The 25,867-nt window shown below is 41.6% G+C and overlaps 1 protein-coding gene across 5 annotated transcripts in view; it reads right to left on the bottom strand.

The window, feature by feature from the left end:
• Positions 1-25,867, bottom strand: part of SYNDIG1 (synapse differentiation inducing 1) — a 189,388-nt gene that overhangs the window by 86,928 nt on the left and 76,593 nt on the right. For all 5 annotated transcript variants that reach the window (XR_005376756.1, XM_038570215.1, XM_038570216.1 and 2 more), the window contains exon 2: positions 19,088-19,646. Coding sequence is in view for 4 of the 5 variants with exons in the window: in XM_038570215.1 (XP_038426143.1) it covers positions 19,088-19,567 (480 nt within the window). In the remaining variant the exon portion in view is untranslated. The remainder of the gene's footprint in view (positions 1-19,087; positions 19,647-25,867) is intronic.

Raw genomic sequence — 25,867 nt, 5'->3', positions numbered from 1 at the left:
CCTGAAATAAGATTCTAAATGAGGGAAACAATAACTATGGGGGAAGGGAAAACCATTTCACAGTGGAATGCCAACCAAGAAACACAGAAGGAGTTATGGGATTACTAGTCATGCTAAAACCAGTAGGTGTGTGGGACACCAGTGGGACACAGGATTTCCCTATAGTCTCATTGTACCTCCCTGCAAGATACTGATTGATTGCAAAGGAACACCATCCCTGGCCAGTGAGAAACTTGGCCAGTACCACAGTCAACAGGTGACCAAAGTTACAGGTCATCCTGACACCACGGGCCTCCTGATGTCCTGCGCTGGGAAGGGCATGGTCTCACTTCTGTGGCGGTCTTGCCAAAAACACAGGTCAAAAACTACCTGGGTCAAAGAGGTGGATTTTTTTTCAATAAATACAGTGCTGTAAATGTATTTTCTCATGATTTTCTTAATAAGGTTTTCTCTGGCTTATATTATTGTAAGAATACAGTATATATCACATACAACAAACAAAATAATTGTTTATGTTATCAGTGTTATGTAATTGGTGAGGCTTCTGGTCAACAGCAGGCTACTAGTAGTTAAGTTTCGGGGCGGGGGTGTCAAAACCTATATATAAATTTGATGGTGTGGGTCAGTTCCCCTCCCCCCGGTGTTGTTCAAGGGTCACCTGTATAGGGATAGAGAGAATTAGAAAGCAAGCATAGTGGACTATTGAGAACAAAGAAAACAGGGTGACAACATACAGAGTTCTTCATATCGGTCTTGCAGCTTTTCCATATGTCTAAAATTACTTCAAAAATAAAAAGTAAAAAAAGAAAATCCTTCCTAAATATGCCATTTTAGAAGGTGAAAAGTATATTTTAAACTAATTTTTTTTTCCTGTGGGGATTAAGCATTGCATACATTGTTTTCTTTCTTTGGTTGTGCTTTAATGGAAACACTGCAAGCATTATGGGAAAAAAATGAAGAAATATTGAATTTGCTTTTTTTATGAAACGTGAATAATTCATTTTACATTGCAATTTGGTATTCCATCAAGCTTGTCCTTTTTATGTTTCCACAGAGAAGCTACTTGCTGGTGTCTCGGTATCACACACCTGCCCACAGGAGCACAGCATGTTGAACACCTCATAGAGGTCTGGCTGAGCTAAACAAGCCCAAGAGGGCTTCCAGAATAAAGCATGGGCACTATGCACAGTCAGAGGTATCATCTCACAGGACAGGTCAACTGAGGGCCACTGCTAGGGGCCATGGTGGCAAAAGGCTCCTGGGGGAATCTGGCAGAGGATGGCTCATTAGTGCCCAGGATGCCCCACTTCAGGAGCTCAGGGAAAAACAATGGATGAAATTTCAGGCTGAGGAAGGTGAGGAGGGACAGCCTAGGAGCCAGAGGAGCTTGGCAGTATGTGAGGCCTCTTGGGCACAATGAGCAAGCTCGGGGGAATGTGACATCATCCATCCAACTATTCATCTACCCAGCAAATAGTCTACGTGTCTCTAATAAGGCATTTCTCTAGACTCTGCGGGAAGAGTGTGGGTGAACACCACAGTACCCCTTCTTTTAAGAGATCACTGGTCATCTCTGCTCCTCCTACCCTGCCCAGCCCTGTCCTCCACCCCAGGGTACCAGAAACCTCCTTTGCTTGAGTGAGAGGCATGTCCATCTTACTCCAGAATGGGTGGAATGTGGATCACCCACCTCACTTATTCAATGTCTCTTCTGTCCTCTCAGAGTTTCAGGCACTGGTTAAAGTCACCAGCCCTGATGTGCTGTGAGACCCTGAACCTACATCTTCCATCACTATAATGAGGAAATCCAACTTCCTGAAACATGGGATCAGAGAGACTTAACCCCCTGCCTGGTCTCTCTTAGCTCACTGAGGGCCTGTGGACCATAGCCTCACACATCTGGGAGCACCTGTAGCCCAAGTAGGCTCCATAGTTTGTAAGAATTAGAACATTTCCCAAACCAAAGACTGTTTCTGCACAAAATCCAATTATAGTAAACCTCTGGCTACATATCAAGGGACTGACTGGGATGTTCTAGGTAATCACATATCAGTCCTTTAAAAAAACCAATAATTTCCCCATTTTCTCTAGTGTTCTAAAATATTCTGCTTTACTGAAAGGAAAGCATGTTTATAAGTTGTATTTTTAGCTAGTTTTTGAGACCTATAGGGAGAATGTGGAAATTCATTAAAAATGACCTCATATAATATGTAATATGTGTATATATGTGTATATATGTATAAACTATTTCAGTGTGTGTGCAATGGAAACAATTTTAGACTCACATAAAAGTTTCAGAAATAGAACAGAGTTCCTGTAGAAATTGCAAAGATAGAACAGAGAGTCCCCACATACCCTACAGTGCCTCTTACATAAGTGTGGCACATTATCAAAACCAGGACATTGACGCTGGAACGAGGCTAAACCACAGACCTAAATCGGATCTCACAGCTTAGCCATGCCCTCTTTGGTTGGCTTGGTTGTTTGTTGTCTACAGGGCTATCAGTTTGTTGCATGTGATATTATGTAACCACTACAATAATCAGGATGTAAGGAAGGTCCCATCGCCTCCAAAAAACTCCTTCTTATTATTGCTACCTTTTTATAGTTACCTGCCTTCCCCCAACCTCAACCCCTGGCAACCACAGAGCTGCTGCCTTAGCTACACTTTTGTCTTTTGGAGAATGTCAGAGCAATAGAATCAGACAGTATGCCACCTTAGAGACTGGCCCTTTCTACTCAGCACAATAACCAGCCCAATACCTGAGTGTAAAAGCAAGGCATTCCTTTTATTCCTGAGTAATATTGAGTGGCAAGGAAGTGCCCCCATCCATGAATGAAGCTCATCCATTCATCCACTGGAGGTCATTTGTTTTGAGGTTTTGTTTACTACAAATAAATGCTATGATACCATTTTCTTTGTGGATGCATGTTTTTATTTCTTTAGAGCAAAATATCCAGGAGTAGATTATTATACCATATGATATTTGTGTAACTTTATAAGATAATGACAGACTTTTCCAGCGTGGCTGTAGCCTTCTGCATTCCTACCAGCATGAAGGAGGAGGGTTCACTGCTTCATCCTCACCAGTGCTGGATAGTGTCTGTGGCTTCTATGTCAGCCATTCTAAGAGGTGTGCCCTGCCATCTCATTAGGGGTTGAGGCCCTGGTGTCCCTGAGGGCTAACGAAGCTGAACGTTTCCCTGTGCTTACCTACCACCTGCACACCTCTATTTGGTAAAGTGTCTGTTCTTTTGCCGTTTTATTTTATGTTATTTTATTTTATTTATTATTTTATTTTATTTTATTTATTATTTTTTTTTCTTTTGCCGTTTTAGAAGTTAGATTGTTTGACTGCCTACTTTTGAGTTTAGGGAGTTTTTAAGTATACTCTGGATACACATTATTTGTCAAACATGTTATTTGCAAATATTTTTCCTGCAGTTTTCAGCTCATCATTTTAAGTGTCTTTTTCAGAGTAAATTTCTAATTTTGATGAAGTCAAATTTATGTATCCTTTCTCTTAGGGATTGTGCTTCTAATTTCACATCTAAAAGCTCTTAACCTAACTCTAGGTTATAAAGATTTCCTGTTTTCCTCTAAGCATGTTATAGTTATACACTTTACGTTTAAACGTAAATGTGACAGCCTGTTTCTTTTTCAGAGTAATGTTGCTACCATTTGTGCAGTAAGTTAACTCAACCACAAAAACACACTGGCCTGTCAGTCAATAAAAACTCCAGAAATGAAATGAAATTAAACACTGGGATTGTTGTATGATAACTGTGAAACAGATGGTTAAAAGTGGATTAGTCAATAAATGGTACGGGGACAACAGCTTTCTTATCCTTGCATCAACATGCACTCTAGCAGATAAAGCGTATATGACAGTGAAAGTAAGTATATAGTGAACGCACACATATCCTTCACTCAGATTCTACTATTAGCATCATTGCTATATTGGCTCTGATACGTTTACCAATCTGTTCATCCTTCTATCCATCCATTGTTTATTAGAACCTTTGTGGGATGCATTTCAAAGTAAGCTGCAGACATCAGTACATGCCCCCTAAACATTGCAGCGTGCATGTCACCAACTGAGGTTCAGTATTTGTTTTCCAGGGTAAAACTGACAAAAATAGATTTACTAGAAAGCTGAGGTTTCTGCTTCTGACTTAGATAATTTAATCAGCATGACCCAAAGATACAAGTGAGTTATTATGGTAGAATGGAGAAAGTATGGGATTTGGAGTTCAAGTTTGGTCTGTGTCTCCTAGCTGTGTCACCAATGTCCTGGAGGTTCCCTTGGGGGCTTCAAGATTCCCGATGCTTGGGTCCTTTGATGCTCTATGCATCAGGGATTCTATATGCATTTTATACATGATTATAAGTTTATATGTGATTCTAATATGTAGCCCAAATGGAAAAGCACTGTCTGGAACCTCAAGTTCATGATCTGTAAAGTAGGGCTGCCCACATCTTCCTGACCAAGCTAGTGAAATCACTAGGGATGGAGGCACACAGGATGTGACTCACTTTTTCTGCCATATACCACCTCCTACCTGAGGTGTTGAATCATTTCTTCTTGCCTGTTCTGCCCCATATAGAAATTCTTCTCATAGGTCCAAACATAAATACCCTTAAAAAGTTGAGGGCAAGGAGGGGGGGCGCAACTGTCAGTTTGCAGACATTCCAGCATCAGACCTTCCAGCATTTATATTTCTGATACCAAGAAACACCCATTTCTCTTTCAACAGGTTGGCTCTTGTAGGGTGCACTCTGTTTCCTGATGGGGTGAGACAGTTTCTATGAGTAGATTTTGTGATGAACTACAGATATTAATCGTGCCATGCACCCTCCCCACCACTGCCACACTTTCTTGGGTCTTTACAATGAGTTATGCACTTACATTATCTCAGAGAACTCCAGTTTATCATGTAGTGGACTTGGTGACTCCTGACACTTCCAAGGAGAAGTGTGACCAGTGGGTCCAGGACTGTACCATCTGTTCAAATGAACCAGTTTAAGCTGCAGTGAATATTCTGAAAGAGGATTACAAAAATGCACTAGCGACTTTCTTGTTTTGTCCCCAGCCTAGAAACTAGCCCTCACTGATTGAACAAATACTATGACTACCTTTTACTTTCTGATAGTACATTTTGAGTGTTTATGGAAATACAGGAATTGTTTTTCAAGATTTATTTAGAGAGAGAGAGCAGGAGGGAAGGCAGGAGGGAGGAGCAGAGGGAGATGGAGAGAGTCTTAAGCAGACTCCCTAGTGAGCACAGAGCCCAACATGGGGCTTGATCTCAAGACTCTGGGATCACAACCCGAGCTGAAACCAAGCTGGGTACTTAACTGACTGAGCCACTCAAGCTCCCCAATACAAGAATTTATTTACTTTCTCATGTTTTGAAAATCCTCTCTGTTGCTTCCAGATCCATAGAGATGACTGGGATAACATGTGCCTCTCATTTGTTTGACAGCTGTTTTTTTCAAAGCCTTCCTCACAGTCCATATCCCTTTATTGTGGGACTTCCGAATCCTGAAGTCCTGCCAGTCAGGGTGATTCCAGGCGCTGTGAGAAGGACATCAGAATAGGGAAGTCAGAAGTCGGCCTGCTAAAAAGACAGCCTCCAGGGGTACCCAGTTCTAGGAGCCTGATAGTCATACCTCTTCCCCAGTGTATGCTAACAGACAGATGGGGCTATTAAAGGACAATTTCAGCTAGAATAATATGGCCCAATCTGCTAGCAAAGCAGAGAGACGTATCAGTCCCTTTTATGAGCTCATTTATTTCCTCCAGGCCTGAAGTAAAGATAAAGTTCAAGCCTCTACGAGCTACTGTGCAAAGATCTCATCTACTTCTTCCATAAAACTGGACCAGTGGCCGGCATTTTTAGAAGCACGAGAGGAGATGGTATAGAGAATCCAACCCCAGTTCCACCCACTACATCAACATGTAGGCTGAGTGTTAAGCAGTGTGAGGGGCCGACCCCCATTGTAGGAAGAGCAGCAGTGGCAGGCAGAGTGTGGCAGTGAGGGAGCAGATCCCGCCCGGATGGGCACAAGGCCCTGGCACAGCTCACCAGCCGCAGACTGTGGACTTGTCCCAAGGAGGAAACATTCAGAAGGAGAGGCAGGGGGCTCCAGTTGGCTTCACGCAGGTCAGGACACATCTGGATTATCCAATTCTCAGTTTCTCTCCTTCAAAAGGGATCCCAGTGACCTAGATGGCCAGATGTGGATGGCCAATGTCCTATGAGGAAATGTGGAGACACTGGGGTGTTCCATCAGGGCCTGGCGCCTTGGCCAGGGAGGTGAAGGGTGTGGGGGCCATCTGAGAAGAAGGCAGACATGGATCCCCAGGCTTCCAGAAAGGGCTAAAAGGGGTAGGTCCACTCTAAACACGGAAAATGCTTCCAGTAAAGGTCGATCTTGAGCCTTCTCTGATCAGCTCTGGGGATTAGCTGTGTGGAGCACTGATTAGGGAAGCTGTCTGCCCTTGCTGCTGAGTGTGCTGCTGCTGGAGAACTTGTCCCCAGTGACTTCATCCTGCGATGTGATGCAGGTCCTCATGACAGGGCGTGGCACAACTGTCATCAGGCCTCTTGCTGCCACCAGCTCACCTGGCGCACACCAATTGGCTAGGGAAGAGCCAGGCGTGTGTGCCGTGGCACACTGGTGTAGGAGGTCAAAATAAATGGTGTTTTGAAAACCAAAAGGCTCAGGGTCTCATTAGCCCCAGAATCACTGTGTTCAAGTCAGCCACATGAATTTCGGCTAAGACAAAGCTGACTTGTAGGACTTGCGGACTGTAACTTTATAGGACTATCAGGAATTTCCAAGCATTGCCAAACCTCTTCTGTTCTCGCAGCTGAGCATTCCATGCAACACACCTTAGGGAATCTGTGCCAGGGTTGGTGCCTGCCTCCAAATCCACTTGAACAGGCCCACAGTTCACAGGGTAAGACATCCGAGAACGGCTGGCCTGGTTGATTGTGGCACAAACAACATATGGACACTGTATCACACTGCGGGGAGGGCCCTAAACTAGAGCCACCTGCGGCCTTTTACAAACATTAATTGGTTTGGGGTGTGACCTCTGATTTAATTTTTTTTCTTTTTTTTTTTAATTTATGATAGTCACAGAGAGAGAGAGAGAGAGAGAGAGAGGCAGAGACACAGGCAGAGGGAGAGGCAGGCTCCATGCACCAGGAGCCTGATGTGGGATTCGATCCCGGGTCTCCAGGATCGCGCCCTGGGCCAAAGGCAGGCGCTAACCCGCTGCGCCACCCAGGGATCCCTGACCTCTGATTTAAAAGCTGGGGAGGACATGGGTGCCAGCAGGGGTAGGGCTCTGGACTGAGCCCAGGTCCAGGAACGGTTTGGGGGCGTAGCATGTCTGGGCCCCCATTGCCTTTTGGTTCCTCTGGTTTTTCTGTTGCTTCTTCCTACTCTGTCGCCCACAGAGTAAGTCTACCCGGGTAAGATCACCGTGGGGTTTCTCCTTTCAATGAAACACCAATGGTGTGTCATTTATAATATTCTTCATGTCGTGCTTCCTCCATACTTCTTATTTGGAGCCTGTCTTTGTTTTTGTGGTTTGTGAAAAACACAATCTGCTCTTGTGTCGTAACCCAGTGCCGAACACTGCTTGGGAGCAGTTTACCATGTGCCGCTAACCAGCAGTCCCCGAGACAGGAAGATTCGCTAATGCTCCTGCAGATAGCCCACCATGGGCCAGGAGGCCCGTTCTAGTTCTGCTTCTTGTGCTTGACAAGAAGCAGAAATTGGTTTGGGGTGTGACCACCAAAGGTAGTCAAACCAAAGGTGACTTTGTAAAGAACGTACTGAGGTCAACGTTGCATAAAATTCTTGTCAGGAAAATTCTTAAGGAGCTTGGGTGCTGAAACAGTCTGGCTTCATTTTTATTAAAAAAAAGTCTTATGAGGGGCACCTGGGTGGCTCAGTCAGTTAAACATCTGCCTTTGGCTCATGCCATGATCCCAGGGTGCTGGGATTGGGTCCCTTATTAGGCTTTCTACTCGGTGGGGAGTCTGCTTCTCACTCGGCCTCTGCTTGTGCACGCTCTTTCAAATAAATAAAATCTTTAAAAAAATCTTATGAAAATGATCTTAGTTTTCCTCCCTATGATAGATTCATTTTTTCATTAATAACTTAATGAGCACAAATACTAACTACGTGCCTACCCCGTAGAAGCTGTGGGCTAAAGCACTGGAGACTTGCAGGAGTTTATGCCTCTGTTCCTCACCCTGGAGGATGCAAACCACTCACTTACAGCCCCTGTGAGAGAAGTGGTCCTCGGACCCCTGGAACACAACTCACACGCAGGCCTCCCAGGGCCATGCTGGGACCCCCTCAGTGGCACTTAGCTTAAAACCCCACCTCCTGGCTGCCGCCCCCCCCCCCCCATCTTGGCTGGCTTGTCGTCCCTGAGGCCATTTCCTTAGCCAATCACTTGTTCTTGAATCCTCACGTTGCTGTCTGCTTCTGGTCAGCTCACCCTAAGACAGCTGTGGCAAAGAAGACAAAATAAAGTAGTAGGTAAAGAGATGATGAATCGAAGCTGCAACCTGGATCCTAAGAAGAAGCCAGCCCAGTGACCGGTGAGGGAAAGAGCACTTCTAGGGCATCAGAAATGGCTGCAAAAGCCCATGTGACGGTTGAGAGATTGAAGGAGGAGGCCCCCACGGCTGGAAGTGGTGAGGAGGAAGCGAGGTGTGTGAAGGCCCTGGGAAAGAGTGCTGCCCATGTCTCCCTGAAGGCCCACAGGGAGTCTGTATTTTATTGAACTCTGTTTGGGTGATCTGCTACCTAGTGATAGTTTAAAAGCGATAAAAGCAAAAGTCCTAGAAGAGGAGATTCAGTGAGGGATGAATCTATCCAAAGGCTTGATTTTTCCTCTATTTTCTAGAAGCAGCTTCAGAGTAAAATTCCCTGCCAGCTACCATATTGAAACCCATATAGACTGTACCCAGCCAGCACGACATGGACAGGTTGCTAGAAAGAGGGCTATCCCCTAGGATTTGACTTTGGTTTAGAGATGACCCGCCCCTTCTTGTCCTGGTCCCTCCATCAGGAAGCCTCCCTGAAACACCTCTCTGCCAACTACTCTTATATCTATATTTCACAGTCTAGACCTCAATGGGTAATATCTTCTATAAGGACATAAGATTCCAAGCAATGTATTCTGTTTGTAAATATATTTCTCTTCACTGTGAGGAATGTTCCCGGACTCCACACATTCTATCGGCTTTACGATCGCACAGACTTCCACCATATCCCCTGGTAGTTCTCGACTTTCCAAGCATGAGGTTTCTAGTTACTTGTCATCTGACATGTGACATCACTGTAGACTGGCTGTGAGTTCTGCTCACAGGTACTTTACTTTTGAGGCTCAGTGTGAGAACTTACTGAAGACTTAGATGAACCATATGAAGGGGATGTTTTCAATTAGCATCACTGTACAACAGTATATACCTCTTATTTTGTAGATTCACTTGTTAAAAACTGGATAGAGGCTATTTATCCTAATGTAACCTAGCATTTCTCTGGTGACAGGTTCATAGTGCACAATGTGATTTTTATCACCTAGGAGAAACATCTTTTCTTCTGAGATCTTCAGCCAGCTCCAACTTTCAGGACAGCCAAGGTGGCATTCTTTTGCTTCCTTACAATCACAAATGAGAATACAGGCCTTATGAAAGCTGAGCCTGGCCAGAACCACCCAGAATACTTTCCACAGTCAAGGCTTCCTTCTTCCTTCCTTCCCCCTCTGTCTCCTCCACGTGCATAAGGCTCAGGCCATGTGCACCACTGTAACTGGTTCCATGGAAGAAAGTTGTACTTGTTCTTCCTCCGTGAGGACAGAGCCTTCTTCAGCCTTGTAATGACTGAACAGGAACACATCCTTGAACCACAAAATGCCTCTTGTCACATAAATCCACACTGAAAAAATCCCAGCACACTGAGAGGTAGCAGATGTGCCACATTACAGTTTTCTTTCTACACAGGAATGTTGCTGATGCACTCTAGACCATCTATGTTTTGTGTGTGTGTTTTTTTTCCTTCTATTTTTAGGAAGCACTGGAATGGTTTGTTGGAAAAAAAAGTGAAAAATATTGATTCAAATAAAAGTTGGGCTCATCTCGGATGTTAATGCTGTATCTTTCATGGCTTCCTGGTAGCATGATTCATGGATGCTGCGCTGTACGTATGTAAAGACCCTGCTTCTCAGCACATCCTCATCACCAACACTTCAACCGCAAGGGATATGTCTCTTCTAACAAACTTTAATGCTTGTCATTACCTTCTTTTTCTTATGGCATTATGATATGGTAAGAAGGGGATAATGTTTTTATCAGCATTGGTCAGGGTTAAACAGTACTCCCAAGGTCTCAAGGCTAATCATGGTTTTACACACTTATTAAAGAGTCACCCAAACACTGAGGTTAGTGAAGCCTGGAGAAGAAATGTTTTTATAAAGTATTGTGCAAATCTATATTACACAGATCTCTAAAGGATCCCATCTGTACTGGGTTTCATTCAAATGACTATTAATAGAGATAAGTGGTCCTTCAGCTAAGCTTGGGGAAACTTTATTAAAATGCAGTTGGGTTTAGAAAAAACATTTTGCTGGTATTTGTTGAAAACGGAGTATAGCAGAGATTAATCAGAAGCTTGAGTCCTCTCTTTGCTGGTATTCAGACTACGTTTACATCATTTAGCTCACAGCTACACATAAATATATCAAAGCTAATTTCATAAAGTACAGTCTTACAATGACAGATGATTCCAGTTCTCTGGCACTGATTCCCGTCATTAAGGCAGCTGTAGATAAGACAGGCCCCTACTCAGCCACAATTGCGACCTAGGCTCAGAAGGCTCACTCAAGAAATCTGGTCAGCACAAATTGGAATAATTAAAAAGTCTTTTATTTATTTGACATATGAATTGGGTTTGATACCCCTACCCTTTTATGTGTTGAAAAGTATTTCAGAGGAATATGAAAAATGATCAGCTTGTATTATTATGACAGATGGATTTATTATCTTGGAAGATTCTTTTTCCATCTAATGGCTATAATTACACACTCCAGTGCCTTTTACTGATATATAAGATGAGAGTATGTTAGACGAGAATATAAGAGATTGATTTTTATTTTTTAAGAAACATGCCTTGAATTCCACATTTAAATGACATATACTTGATACAGAAAATTAAAACAAGAAATGGCATACTATTATGCCAATCACGTTTATATTTCACAAATATTTTTGAACTTTTCTTTGGAATGGTGAATTTTCTTTGAAATGGTGGCAAATATTTCATGAAAGTAAATTTAATTTCTAGATGAGTCAAACTTACTCCTACAGCTCCACTTTGCCGAAAAAGGTGGTTGTTGCAGTTTGGGCAACACAAAATGACTTATGACTGTAAAGAAATAAAACTATTCCCTTGTGTAAATGATCCACAAGGTGTATACAAAAGAAACTAGAATATCTACATATATTTAATTACAGACTGTCACAAAGGAGGGAAGTTATAATTTAATTTTTTAATGCTTAAAGCAAATATGACATATTATTTAAAGATAATTAATTTGTTTTTTTATTTTTTTATTTTTTTATTTTTTTATTTTTTAATTTTTATTTATTTATGATAGTCACAGAGAGAGAGGCAGAGACATAGGCAGAGGGAGAAGCAGGCTCCATGCACCGGAAGCCCAACGTGGGATTCGATCCCGGGTCTCCAGGATCGCGCCCTGGGCCAAAGGCAGGCGCTAAACCGCTGCGCCACCCAGGGATCCCAAAGATTATTAATTTGATTAAAATTCTTAACCTAATTGCAAGCCATCTGTGGACTTTTTTTTTTTTTTTTTTTTTTCATCTGTGGACTTTTGAACACATTCTTTGTTTGAATCTAGTGATGCTAGAAAATGTGTGTCTAGCACTTCAGGCAATATCCTGGCAAAATTTCTCATATGACAGTGTCAGGAGGTAGGCCTATCTTGTCTTCTAGAAATAACTGGAAAAAACTGTCATTACAGCCTTAGAAAGGCTCTCAACACTAACCAAAGGCCAATAATATTTGAAAAGTATTTATCTACCAACCACTGCTGAAATCTAAGTAAGAATAGTGGTGGTCTGTGCTTGGCCTCCATGCTTGGCCCATGAAGTATTTCTGATAAGGTGGGGCTGCCATGGGAACTAGTCACTTCATTGTGGGAAGGGGCTTAATTGATTGGAAGTAGAGTGGGAACCATTCCCACTTATGAATGGGTAAAGCCTGAAGCTCTCCCAACCTATGGTTATAGTCCTGGTTGGGTCAAATGGTAGGTTGGAGCACAACCCAAGAATTTAACAGAGAGCTCCTAGAAATGAGGGAGTCACAGAGGGGCTTAGGAAGTTCTCCTTACATCCCTGGCTGACATGGTGGCTAATACTACCAAGGCAGGAAGAGGAATAAAGTAAACAACAACAATACCAAGAAACAGGTAGAAAATAAAAATCAAAATGGCAGACAGAAATCCAATCATATAAGTTACATTTTGTGCAAATGGACTAAACATTCCAATCAAATGACAGACTTTAAGACAATAAAAAAGAAGAAAAACCCCAAGATCAACCACATGCTTCTTATAAGAGACATACTTTAAATTCTGAGACAAAAATAACTTCTAAGCAAAGAGATGGAAGAAGATGTATCACACAAACAAACAGTAAATAAAAAGAAAGTGGGAGTGGCTATATTAATATTACACAAATTGACCTGAAGACAAGAAATATTATTATACATAAAGAGGAACATTTTATTTTATTTTATTATTTTATTTTATTTTATTTTATAGGAACATTTTATGATGATAAAATGGTAAATGCCTCAGCAAGATATAATAACAATAATAATAATGTCACTTGGGTGGCTTAGTTGGTTAAGTGTCTCTTAGTTTCAGCTGAGGTCGTGATCTCATGGGTCATGAGATTGAGCCCCGTGTTGCACTCCACACTCAGCAGGGAGTCTGTTTGAAGATTCTCTCCTTCTGCCCTTCCCTTTGCTCTCTTTCTCTTTCTAAAATAAATTAATAAATCTTTAAAAAAAGTTAATGTGCATGCACCTACCAATGGAGCCCCAAAATACATAAAGCACAAACTGACAAAATTAATGGATTAATTAGGCAGATAAACATCAAGGACAAAAGACATAAACAACACCATCAGCTAACTTGACCTAACAAACATTTATAGAATACCTCACACAATGACAAAATACACATTCTCTCACAAATGTGCATGGCACATTTCCCAGAACACATTATCAAGCCTCAATAAATTTAAGGGAGAAATTATACAAGCTATGTTCTTCAACCATGTGAAATTAAATGAGGAGTAAATAATTAAAAACATTGGGACACTTATGAATATTTGAAAAATTAAACACTTTTATTAATAACCCTTAGTAAAAAAATAAATCAAAATGGATATTAGAAAATCTTTTGAACTAAATTAAAAAGGAAAACAACATATCAAAATTTGTATTTAAAACACTGGGAGAAAGTTATAGCTTTAAACATATATACTACAAAGGAAAAAAATCTCAAATCAGTAACTAAGCCTCAGGTAAAGGAACTATAGAAGGGCAAATTTAATGCAAAGAAAACAGAGACAAGGGTATCATAAATATCTGAGTGAAAAATCAATGAAATAGAAAAAAACTGAAGAGCAAGAGAAAAATCAATGCAACCGGAAGTCAACTACTTGCAAAGATCAACAAAATTTATAAACCTTCAGCTACACTGGCTAGAGAAGAAGCAAAAAACCTTGAATTTCCAAAACTTGTCGTGAAAGAGGAGAGAACACCAACCATACAGAAAGTAAAAAGATTTAAATTTAATATTATGAACAACTGTATGCCATCAAAGTACAGAATTTGGATAAAATGGACAAATTTCTAGAAAGACACAGATTAATAAACCTGAGTCAAGAAGAAAAAAAAACTTAAGATTTTCTTTAAAACAATAGATTTAAAATAATAAAGAAATCGGATTACATTTGTAATCAAAACTTTTCCCACAAAGAACAGTCAAGGCCTAGATGTCTTCACTGATGACTTCTAATAAATATTAAAAACAAAAACAAAAAAAATACTATGCAGAATCTTTCAGAAGCCAGAAGAGGGAACACTTTATAATTCATTCTATAAGGCCAGTATTAACTGATATCAAAGCCAGGAAGAAATATCACATGAAAAGAACAACAGACTAATATTCCTCATGGACACAAACATAAAAATTCTTAGCAAATTGTTAGTAAATCAAATCAAGCAATATTTAAAGAGGAGTATATGCCATGACCAAGAGGGATTTATCCCCCAAAGGAGACTAATATCTGAAATCAGTTGATGTAATAGATCATATTAATATAATAAAGGACAAAAGCAAAAACCTACACATGATAATCTAGATAGAGAAAAAGCATTTGACAAAATTAAACACCTATTTTTTATTTAATAAAAAAGACCAAATTGTTCAACAAAGTTGTGATGGAAGGGAACTTCCTATCCTTGATTAAGAGCAAGGCAAGAATCCTTCCTGCTCACCATCTCTCTCTTCAACATAATATTTGAAGTTCTAGCCAGTGCAATGAGGAAAGCAAAGAAAATCAAATCCCAAATTCCCTGCTGCAAATCTCTCAAGGGAGATTAAAAATATTTTTTATAATATTGTCAATTATTTTCTGAATTATTTCCATTTCCTCTGGGTCAACATCTCTATTGCTGTTCTGTCTCATTCATGCTTTTGAATTTTCTTCAAGTATTTGTTGAGTCCTCCCTCTTTGTTCATATTTAGGAAAGGGGCACATGTCAATGTGATATTGCAGTTGTGAAATTCTGTCTCTCCTGACAGGCTTCAAGTGTGTAAATGGGAGGGCAGACACCTGGTCTTGGGAAGATCCAGCTTCAGGCTTATGGCAATGAGGATGTGGTTTGTGACCCCTCTAGCTTTACCTTCTCATGCTTTACCTGTGGACTCTGAAACAGCAGTTCACTGTAACACACTTTTTTTCTAATGTAGGAGGTACAGCAGCATCATAGGAGGCAAGAGTCTGAAGTCAGCACATCTCATATCCAAGAGCTGCCATCACAGCCAACTGTGTGACCTTGACACCTCTGAAGTCTCAGTGTCCTAGTGTGCAGGGTGAGCCAAGACCAGCACCTGTGGCCCAGTGCTGCCTCGGGATTATGTGACAGAGGGTGCATGAAGGGCCTGGCATAGACAGATGCTCCATCAGTGATGCCTGCCTTTCCCTTCCTTCCTGTGGTGAAGAAAAGGCTCCCCGCATCACCTTGAGCACTGTTTCTAAGTGATGACATTCCATGTATTCTAGGATCCCGAAGGGGTTGCACTGTCACAAATAAATGGGTAATAATCGGCCTTTCCACATTTGATAAGCACCTCTAACAGCAGGGGACTGTTAGGCCTCTCTAGCCATTAACTTCACCTATTTTATTTCAAAGCTTTAAACTCAAATTTGCTATTTCATAGAACTGCTTTAATCCCCGTGCCTGAAATCTGTTTGAGTTTCTCTGTGTGAAAAGAAGTGGTTTCCTATTGGTTTTCCTGAAAGCTGTGGTCTGGAAAGTGCCAACAAATTGGGTGTGGACTGGATGAAGTTACGGACAAACACCAGGGAGGAGGCCCTAGGGCTGTAGAGCACCAGGTCCCAACTCATGCACCCAGAGTGGCCTGAGGCTCCCCCATGGAGGCCTGTCTGGTTACACTGAGTGCAGTGCCGCCGTATGATGAGCAGCCACCTCTGCATTCCTGTGATCCCTCAGAGGCTCCCTGAGATCTCCCTATCTGATTTAGAGCCCCCAAAACTCACTATGACTAGCAGCTCTCTCTTGGATAGAGCGGGACAAATCTCAATTTCTGAGGCCTTTCCATAAAGATCCTTGAAATTAGCTATAGAACTTATTCACATTAATATGATCTTGAAGGCTCACTGGAAACTCCACATATTCTTGCAGAAATGCATGTCAGGTGAGCAAACCTCTCTGGATCAGGATGTCTCCAGGATAAATGGCAGGGATGAACCTCTCTAGATAGGGTGATAAGGGGACAGGTAAGAGGCAGGTTGCCTGGTACACAGGAACTCCAGCAACAAGGACCCCTGCTCTTCATCAGTGTAATGGCTTTCTGAAAACTGCAATTTTGGGGAAATAATAAATAAATTTATTATTAAAAAAAGTCACAACATAACTATGTTGTCACCATGTTCAATTAGATGATCTTAAAAAAATACAGGTCAGAGAGGCCAAACTTTTTTGCTCTGTGGTAGACTACAGGCTACAATAATCAGTACCCAATCTGTTGGCACGTTCCTATATTGTCATGCTAAAAAGTCCCTCCCACGCTTACTTTGGACTTAGCTGTGTATCTTTCTTTGACCAATAAGACAATAATATGTGTAACACAGGAAGACCCGGAGAGGCCTCGTATGCTGGGACTCACTCTCTCTTGATGCTTTTGGAATCTCTACCGTAACTACCATGTGATGGAATGACCCGCTGGATGATTAGAGACATGTGATCCAGACACTTCTGTCACCCCTACCAAGGGCCAGCCAGCATTGTCAAGTACAGCTGTGCAGCTGAGCCCAGTGAGGGGACCTAGCTGAGGGGTTCTAGCTAAGAACCACCCAGCTGAGACCCATTCTAGTCGTTGACCCTGAGAATCATGACCTAAATAAATAGTTGTGTTAAGCCATGAAGTTTTAGGGTATTTGTTATGCAAGAAATGCTAAGTGACACATGCCTCTTTATTATTTTATGGAATGGAGAAACAATAAACCTTAGAACAGTTGCTGCATGCATGCTGACACTTTTAACTACTCATTAGTTTTTCTTTATAAATAAAGACCACCATGGCTACACCATAAGAATGTTGCTGAGAGAATACTTTGTTTCTAAGAATTCCTCATGGACCAAGCCAACCACTCTGGAGCCCCCCTGGAATCCTCCATGGCTGGACTAAACAGAACTGAAGGAGGGACACAGCCACACTGTCTTGATCCTTTCCCCTCAAAACCTGTGAGAAGAGCCACTTCTTGGTCTGGGTTTGCCAACCAGAAAGTCTCCTATGCAGCAGCCCAACTTCTAAACAACTGGTTCCACAGATGTCACTGGGTATGCCCTTTCTGGCTCAGGCATAAATGCCCATATGCTCCATCTTACCACTACAGTCAGAGGTGACTCCTTTTCCATCATTTCTGAACGATGGCAAACTTCACTTTTTAAGTATTTCTTCACTTCTGCTGTCCTGATTCTCCCTCTCACCATCTCTTATGGCAGGTCCCAACAGTCTCTGTGCATCCAGTTTGGTCCTAGAACCACACTCCTCCCTTCTCCCCATCACCTCTCCGTTCTGTCCCATTGTCCCACTCTACAGCCATAGCAGCTTCCAAAAAATGAAATCGGACCCCAGCTCTCCTTCCTAAAACCCCTCACCATGGTTTCCACACTCATGATCCCCATCCAGGTGCCTAGCAGTGTGGCCTATGAGGTGCAGCAAGCACACCCCTATAGCTAGGAGGGCCAAAGCTATAGATGGGTAAGCTGGACTCTCCAGTCTCAAGCTACTCCCCAACATAGGACTCCTTGATGTTACCTGTCCTTCCTTCTTATAGGCATCTGAGTTTGTGACCTCGCCTAAATTGCAGTCTCCCTTAGAAGGCTGATATGGTCCTAAGTTAAGGGACCTCACTTCTGCTTGGTCCTGTCTCCCTAATTTCACCATGATCCATAGGTTTTAGCATTGGTAATCAGTTACTGTTTCCTGCAGATCTAAGTTAGATGCCTTTTTGTTTTATCTGCTCATGATGTTCCCTTGGACCAGAGTTCTCTTGCCACCTCCCCATGAGCCTTCTTGCTCATAGTCTGGTTCTCCTCCTCAAGATGCAGTGCAGGGGTGTTGCCTCTGCAATGATCCCTGACCCCCCACATTATGCTGAGTCCTATCTCCTCCCCCTTTGGATGCTCTCAGAGCAGACTGGGTACTCTACCATCATAAATCCTGTGCTATGTGAAAATTGCACTCTTGCATATTTGCTTCCTTAAAGCATGCAGGTTAAGTTGCATTTATACTTTCGCATTTAGTAATACCCTCAGGCTTGGAAAAGAGTGGACACATGACAGAGGCTTGTGAATGAAAATCAATGTACTTCTCACAGCTTTCTCAAAATGTTGGCACTGTCAGAGCTGACACCATCTTCTTCCTCTTAACAAGTGTCACCAAAGGGTATGAAGGTCTGCTCCAATGGCCTTGCCTACAACTTGACTTCTTTGAACTCCCTGCCAGTTGGTTTTCATGGGCTCCATTCACAGGAATTGCTACAGAACATTTCTCATTTCTGAATTTCCTTTCTGATCAAAACCACCTCTTTCCAGTTGCTTCTGGTTTTCATTTAACCTCCAGGCCTGATGCTTCTGGTCTCCTTGGCTGCTGTGCTGTGTTATACTGTGTCCAACATGTATGTTTCAAAGCAGGTAATCCAAATGCCCTTACTTGTTCTCCAGTCTACCGAAGAAGTAACTCTTATAACTACTGACCTCATCTTCCCTTTAGGCTAGCATTCCTATTATTTTTTCCAGCAGGTTTAGCAATACCAAGGATCCCTTAATAGAAACTTTGGAATGCCAAATTAAGGAAACTGAATATGGCAGTGAAAACACTTCTCAAATTGTCCCCATGCACACCTTTCCAGCCTCATGTGGCCCTAGGACCATGTGCATCCCTCTCACCTTGATCACTGTTGCCAATGACCCTTCTCTCCCAAATAGGCAGTGTTAGCTGGAATCCCCAACTGGCTTCTCATCTTGACAATCCTTTAGTCCACCAGTAGCCCCATTCTCATGGCCATCACCTTGGGATGGGCTGAAACCCCTACCTATTGCTTCAGGTTCTCTGCATTTTTGCACCCTAGTGCATTTTGCACCCTCACGAGTCCCCACCCAATCCCCAGGCCCCGTTCCCAAAGGCTGATGACAAACACATCCTCTGACCTCCAGCTCCTGGAATTCCTCCTCCTCCTCCACGTCATAGGAGAGGGTGTGGATTTTGATATCATCAGCCGAGAGGTCGATGAACTTCCCATCGGGGTACTCCAGACTCTCTTTGGTGGGTGACCGGTCCTCAATGAAGGTGGTCTCGCAACAGTCGGTAGCCACACCATCCCCCCAGGAGCGCAGCACACCCTCCGAGTAGAGGATGATGTTGGGCCGAAAATGGGACTCCACAGACTGCTGAAGTGTGTTGGGGTCCAGCAGCTGCTGGACCGGCTCATTCCTGCTGCCATCCAGGCTGGCTGGTGCTGCGCTGCCCACCACCCGGCAGCTCTGGTACTGTGGTGCTGAGTAAACAGACACCAGGCCATCTCTGCTCTCAGCCATGAAGTTTCTTGTGTTAATTAAGCCATTTCTCTTGCCAGCATCACTGATTTTACTGTGCACCAGCATGCTCTTCTGTTCAATTATGCCATCCATGGTGTTCCTTCTCCCTGACTGGGCGTCAAGCTGGCGGCCACACTCCAGGGTCACACTTGCCTCATGGGACCCATTTTTCCTGGAGGAGGAGGAAACAGAGATGAGACAAGAAAATCACACCCGTAAAAAAGCAAAACACCCAGATCCTTGCTGTTTCAGTTTGTACTAGTCAGCCGATATGCACAGAAGCTGGGGGAGCCAGATGATATTCTAGTTCTATCTATTCTACCAATTTTTAAAAGGCTCTATCAGGGCAGCCAGTCAAAAAAACCCATAAATTGATTACTCAAATCCCTGTGAAGTTTTTCTTCCAAATAAAGGAGACTGCAGAAATTGGACCACTGCAGCTCTAGAGAAACCTGTGATCACCAGCAGACATCTTGAAACCCTCTGGTAAATCCAAACACATTAGCTTTGGGTCAGTCCAAAGGCAAAATAAGGCTGTAAATCTGTAATGGGGATCAACTCTTCCCATGCCCATGGCCATTCATTCAAACAGAAAACACACCCCCAAGAAGAAAGGGTTTAAAATAACGTCCCACACAGATTTAGAAGATAAATGACAGGAAAACCCACACCTCTAGTTCTATAGATAGACCAAATTCCCAAACTGAGGAAACACTCACATGTACATTCTAATGTATGTATGAGAATTAGCTCAATGCTCACATATGCCTCCTGGCCTTCCAACACAGCCCCAGGTATTGAATTAGAAGTTCCCCTGCCTTAATGGTATACAGCTTAGAGAAACATCTACATATATAAGATACAATTAAGAGGCCCTCTAAATTGTTTCTCCCTAGATTATGTTATTTTCTAGGGTTTTGAATGTTCCAAAAAAAAAAAAAAGGGAGAAGGAAAAAGAAAAAGATACCAAAGATTTTGGAGATAATGCATTTACTTTCACAGCCAAGGAAATCACCAACAAACAAAAAGACAATCTACCACATAGGAGAAGATATTTGTAAGTGATATATCTGATAAGAGGTTCATGTCCAAAATATATGCAGAACTTACACAGCTCAACACCAAACAAAACAAAACACACAGGAATATGATTTAAAAATGGGCAGAGGACCTAAACAGGCATTTTTTTCAAAGAAGACATACAGATGGTAAACAGACACATGAAAGATGATCGACATCACTCATTATCACAGAAATGCAAATCAAAACAATGGTGACATATCACCTCATACCAGCCAAAACAGCTAGGATCAAAAAGACAAGTAATAATAAGTGTTAGTGAGGATGTGAAGAAAAAGGGACCCTCATGCACTGTTCATGGGAATGTACATTGGTGTAGCCACTGTGGAAAACAGTATGGAGGTTCCTCAAAAAAATTAAAGATAAAAATGCCATATGATCCAGTAATTCCACTACTGGTTATTTACCCGAAGGAAATGAAAACGCTAATTCAAAAAGGTATATGCAGTCCTATGTCCATTGAAGCATTATTTACAATAGGCAAGATATGGAAGCAATCCAAGTATCCATCAATAGATGAGTGGATAAAGAAGAATGTGGTATGTGTGCGCATGTGTGTGTATATATGTATATATAAGTGTATATATATATATATATATATATATATATATATAATGGAATATGACTCAGCCATAAAAAAGAATGAGATCTTGCCATTTATGACAACATGGATGGACCTGGGGATTAGGCGGTACAATTTTCCAGTTATAAAATACACAAGTCACAGGGAAGAAAAGTACAGTAATAACACTGTATGGTGACAGATGGTGACTCCACTCATCATGGGGAGCACTGAGTAATGCACAGATTTGTCAAATCACTATGAAACCAACATGGTATGTCAACTATAATAAAGTGAGAAATAAAAAATATTTAAAATTTTTAAAAATTTTTAAATAAAATAATTTAAAAGCACTTGAATAAGTTTCCTATAAGGAAAAAACCTAATGATGATTTAAGGACAACTTGTACCTTTTCTCAAGATTTATAAATGTTTAGACTTTCCCTAACAACAAAAAGAATGAATTTCCTCAAGTATTTCCTCTCTGTAAGTTAGTAGCTATTATGTAAAAACATTCCATCTAAGGGACTTTGAGTACCCTGGCTTTCTATGAGATTTCAATTTTTTTTTCTGATATCATAACTGCTTTATTTGGTGATAGCTACAAGAATTTAAAATTTCAGACCAATCAAGACATAGAGAGGTCACGTTTGCAACTAACTGGAAAATAACATTTTAGTAGAATTGACAAATGATTAAACTACAGCATATGTTCGGAGAGATGGTGGGTGTTATTTATGTGATACTGTGTCAGATTTAAGAGAGGTCAAAAAACACACTGCCACCTCTGCTGATGTGGCACTAAGAAATACTTAGCTCCAGGGGCACATTTACAATCTGAGAGCTAAACCATTAATTAAACTATTTGGGTAAGATCTTTTGAGTTCCTGTAACATGCAAGGCACAACGTTGTGTCTGAACATCATCTCTGGGACTGCTCATCTTCCAAGCTAGACAATATGCTCACTGAAGTGTTTCTGGTCCAAACCCTCAACTTCTCTAATCTTCTCCTTCCACAGAGAAGCCACGGGGTTGATCTCAGAATTGGGCCCCTCATATGGTTTGTGATTGCCATATGTACTACCAAACCTAACATAATCTTCTTGACACATAGTTTGGTTTCTCAGATTGAGCTCCTTCTCTTCAAATCTGTTTTAAGTATCTTACAGAAGACATGTGATTGCATCTGTTGAAACCCCATCTCTTCAATGGAGTAGGAGGCTCTTGCCCAGCCAGAAGGACTTCCCCCTTTTCTGGTGTGTCTCAGCCGCTGTGTTACAGTTTCTGTTATGGCTCCTATTGCGTCCTTCTCTGAAAACATGACAGCTGTTAATGTCAACATCCTCCTCCAGCCCTTGCCCCTGTTCCTGTCCTGGAGCTCCTTGAGACTAAAGGACCAGTATTATCTCTGGTATGCAGCAAGTACACAATGAACTGTTGAAATAAAGTTTCAAGTGTTATGTAATTAGAATAATCCCTACTTAGCGATCTCCTTGAGCTGTACAAGCCCCAAGTGAGAATCTGATATTATAGCATCTTGAGGCAGGCACAGCTTAGGTCTCTGAGGGGCTGTCCACAAATTTGACACCTAAAGTAGCTGAGTACTGGCAGCATCAGCACCACCTGGAAGTTTGTTAGAAAGGTGGAACCTTCAATACACTTGGAATAACTGAATCAGAATCTGCATTTTAACACCATAGCAAGTGATTATTCTGAACATAAAGTTGAGGGTCTTTGTTCTATAGCATATAGTGAAAGTTTTGTCCTGTTGTAGAAGTTAGCTCAATTGTATGATGGATTATTTGATATCCTTTAAAAAAGTTATCAAATATATTTAAAGAACTTAGTTTTCTTCATGGCGTGAACTATCCAACTTTGAGCATCATAAATTATGATTACATTTGAATGAAAGAAGCTGAAATCAGACAACAAAAAGAAATAAAAGGCATTCAAATTGGAAAAGAAGAAGTCAAACTCTCCCTCTTCACATATGACATGGTACTGTACATAGAAAAACCAAAAGACTCCCTCCAAGATTGCTAGAACTCCTACAGCAATTCGGCAGTGTGACAGGATACAAAACCAATGCCCAGAAATCAGTGGCATTTCTATACACTAACAATGAGACTGAAGAAAGAAAAATTAAGGAGTCAATCCCATTTCCAATTGCACCCAAAAGCATAAGATACCTAGGAATAAACTTAACCAAAGAGGTAAAGAATCTATACCTGAAAAACTACAAAACACTTCTGAAAGAATTTGAGGAAGACACAAAGAGATGGAAAAATATTCCATGCTCATGGATTGGAAGAATTAATATTGTGAACATGTCTATGCTACCCAGGGCAATTTACACGTTCAATGCAATCCCTATCAAAATATCATGGACATTCTTCAGAGAGTTGGAACAAATCATCTTAAGATTTGTGTAGAATCAGAAAAGACCCCAAATAGCCAGGGGAATATTGAAAAAGAAAACCAGAGCTGGGGAAATCACAATGCTAGATTTCAAGCTGTATTACAAAGCTGTGATCATCAAGACAGTGTGGTCCTGGCACAAAAGCAGACAAATAGATCAATGGAACAGAATAGAGAACCCAGAAATGGGTTCTCAACTCTATGGTCAACTAATATTCGACAAGGCAGGAAAGACTATCCACTGGAAAAAAGACAGTCTCTTCAATAAATGGTGCTGGGCAAATTGGACATCCACGTGCAGAAGAGTGAAACTAGACCATTCTCTTACACCATACACAAAGATAAACTCAAAAATGGTGAAAGATCTAAATGTGAGACAAGAGTTCATCAAAATCCTAGAGGAGAACACAGGCAACACCCTTTTTGAAGTTGGCCATATCTTCTTGCAAGATACATCTATGAAGGCAAAGGAAACAAAAGCAAACTGAACTATTGAGACTTACTCGATAAAAAGCTTCTGCACAGCAAAAGAAACAGTCAACAAAACTAAAAGACAACCTACAGAATGGGAGAAGACATTTGCAAATGACCTATCAGATAAAGGGCTAGTATCCAAGACCTATAAAGAACTTATTCAACTCAACACCCAAGAAAAACCGTCCAATCATGAAATGGGCAAAAGACATGAACAGACATTTCTCCAAAGAAGACATACACAGAGCCAACAAGCACGTGAGAAAATGCTTGCATCACTTGCCATTAGGGAAATACAAACTAAAACCACAATGAGAGGGTGACTGGGTGGTGGACACTGAGGGGGACACTTGGCGGGATGAGCACTGGGTGTTATGCTATATATTGGCAATTTGAACTCCAATAAAATTTCTTTAAATAAAAAAGCAAAAAAAAAATAATAATAAACCCACAATGAGATACCACCTCACACCAGTGAGAATGGTGAAAATTAACAAGACAGGAAATAACAAATGTTGGAAAGGATGTGGAGAAGGGGGAACCCTCTTGCAGTGTTGGTGGAAATGTGGACTGGTACACCTACTCTGGAAAACTATGTGGAGTTCCTCAAAGAGTTAAAAATAGAGCTACCCTAGTACAATTGTACTACTGGGTATTTACCTGAAAGGTACAGATGCAGTGAAACGCCAGGACACCTGTACCCCAATGTCTATAACAGCAATGTCCACAATAGCCCAACTGTGGAAGGAGCCACAATGTCCTTCAACAAATGAATGGATAAAGAAGGTGTGGTCTATATACACAATGGAATATTACTCAGGCATCAGAAGGGACCAATACCCACCACTTGCTTCGATGTGGATAGAACTGGAGGGTATTATGCTGAGTGAAGTAAGTCAATCAGAGAAGGACAATCATCATATGGTTTTATTCAGATGGAGAATATAAGAAATAGGGAAAGGGATTATAGGGGAAAGGAGGGGAACTGAGTGGGAATAATCAGAGAGGGAGACAAACCATGAGAGGCTCCTAACTCTGGGAAACAAACAAAGGGTAGTGGAAGGAAAAGTGGGTGGGGGGATGGGGTGACTGGGTGACAGGCACTGAATAGGGCACATGATTGGATGGGCATTGGGTGTTATACTATATGTTGGCAAATTGAACTCCAATAAAAAAAAAAAGAATGAAAGAGGCTGAAATCAGTGGAATCTTATTTTTATCACTTGCAGCATCCTTCAATATCCCTTTAAATACAGACCAGCTTATTATATATATTGTATTTCACTTCATAATTCCTATTAGCTCATTTCCTCTGTGTTTACTTCCACCCTCTTTTACCTGATAACAGATTTATGCCAGCTGGAGCTGAGTAGCTCAGAGAGAAAATGCTGCTACTCATTGGGGTAATCTACCAGCATCCTTGCCACTGCTTTCTGGAGTCGTACCCAGTGACGGCTGTTCTACCCAGGCTTTTTACAACGGATATATATTTATATAATAAAACTGTTTATATTGTATGGCAAATAATACTTGTCCCCGCCCCCCTTTTTTTGGTCCAGATCCAGTGGCTGCCTCTCACTTGACCCTTTATCTTGCTTAAACAGCCTCGACTATATCTTGGATGCTGCCTCCTATTGACAAAACTCTTTCTGGAGTGCATTAATGGCCAAGCTCCCAATTTCACTCCCTGGGTAAAGTCTTGGAGGCTGTTTCTATGAGTTCAGCACTGGAAGCTGGTTGAAGGGCATCACCAGTTATGCTGCACCTGCTGCTTTGATAATTGCTGGCAGGTGGAGGGAGGAGGAGCCTCCATGTGTCTGCCTATTATACCCAGCTACTCTTCCCTTGTACTTGCTAAT

Source organism: Canis lupus, chromosome 23 (genome assembly GCF_011100685.1).
Source record: "Canis lupus familiaris isolate Mischka breed German Shepherd chromosome 23, alternate assembly UU_Cfam_GSD_1.0, whole genome shotgun sequence".
In the NCBI taxonomy this organism is placed as follows: Eukaryota; Metazoa; Chordata; class Mammalia; order Carnivora; family Canidae; genus Canis; species Canis lupus.
Note: the sequence above shows the minus strand (reverse complement) of the source record. Positions and strands in the feature narration are given on the sequence as shown.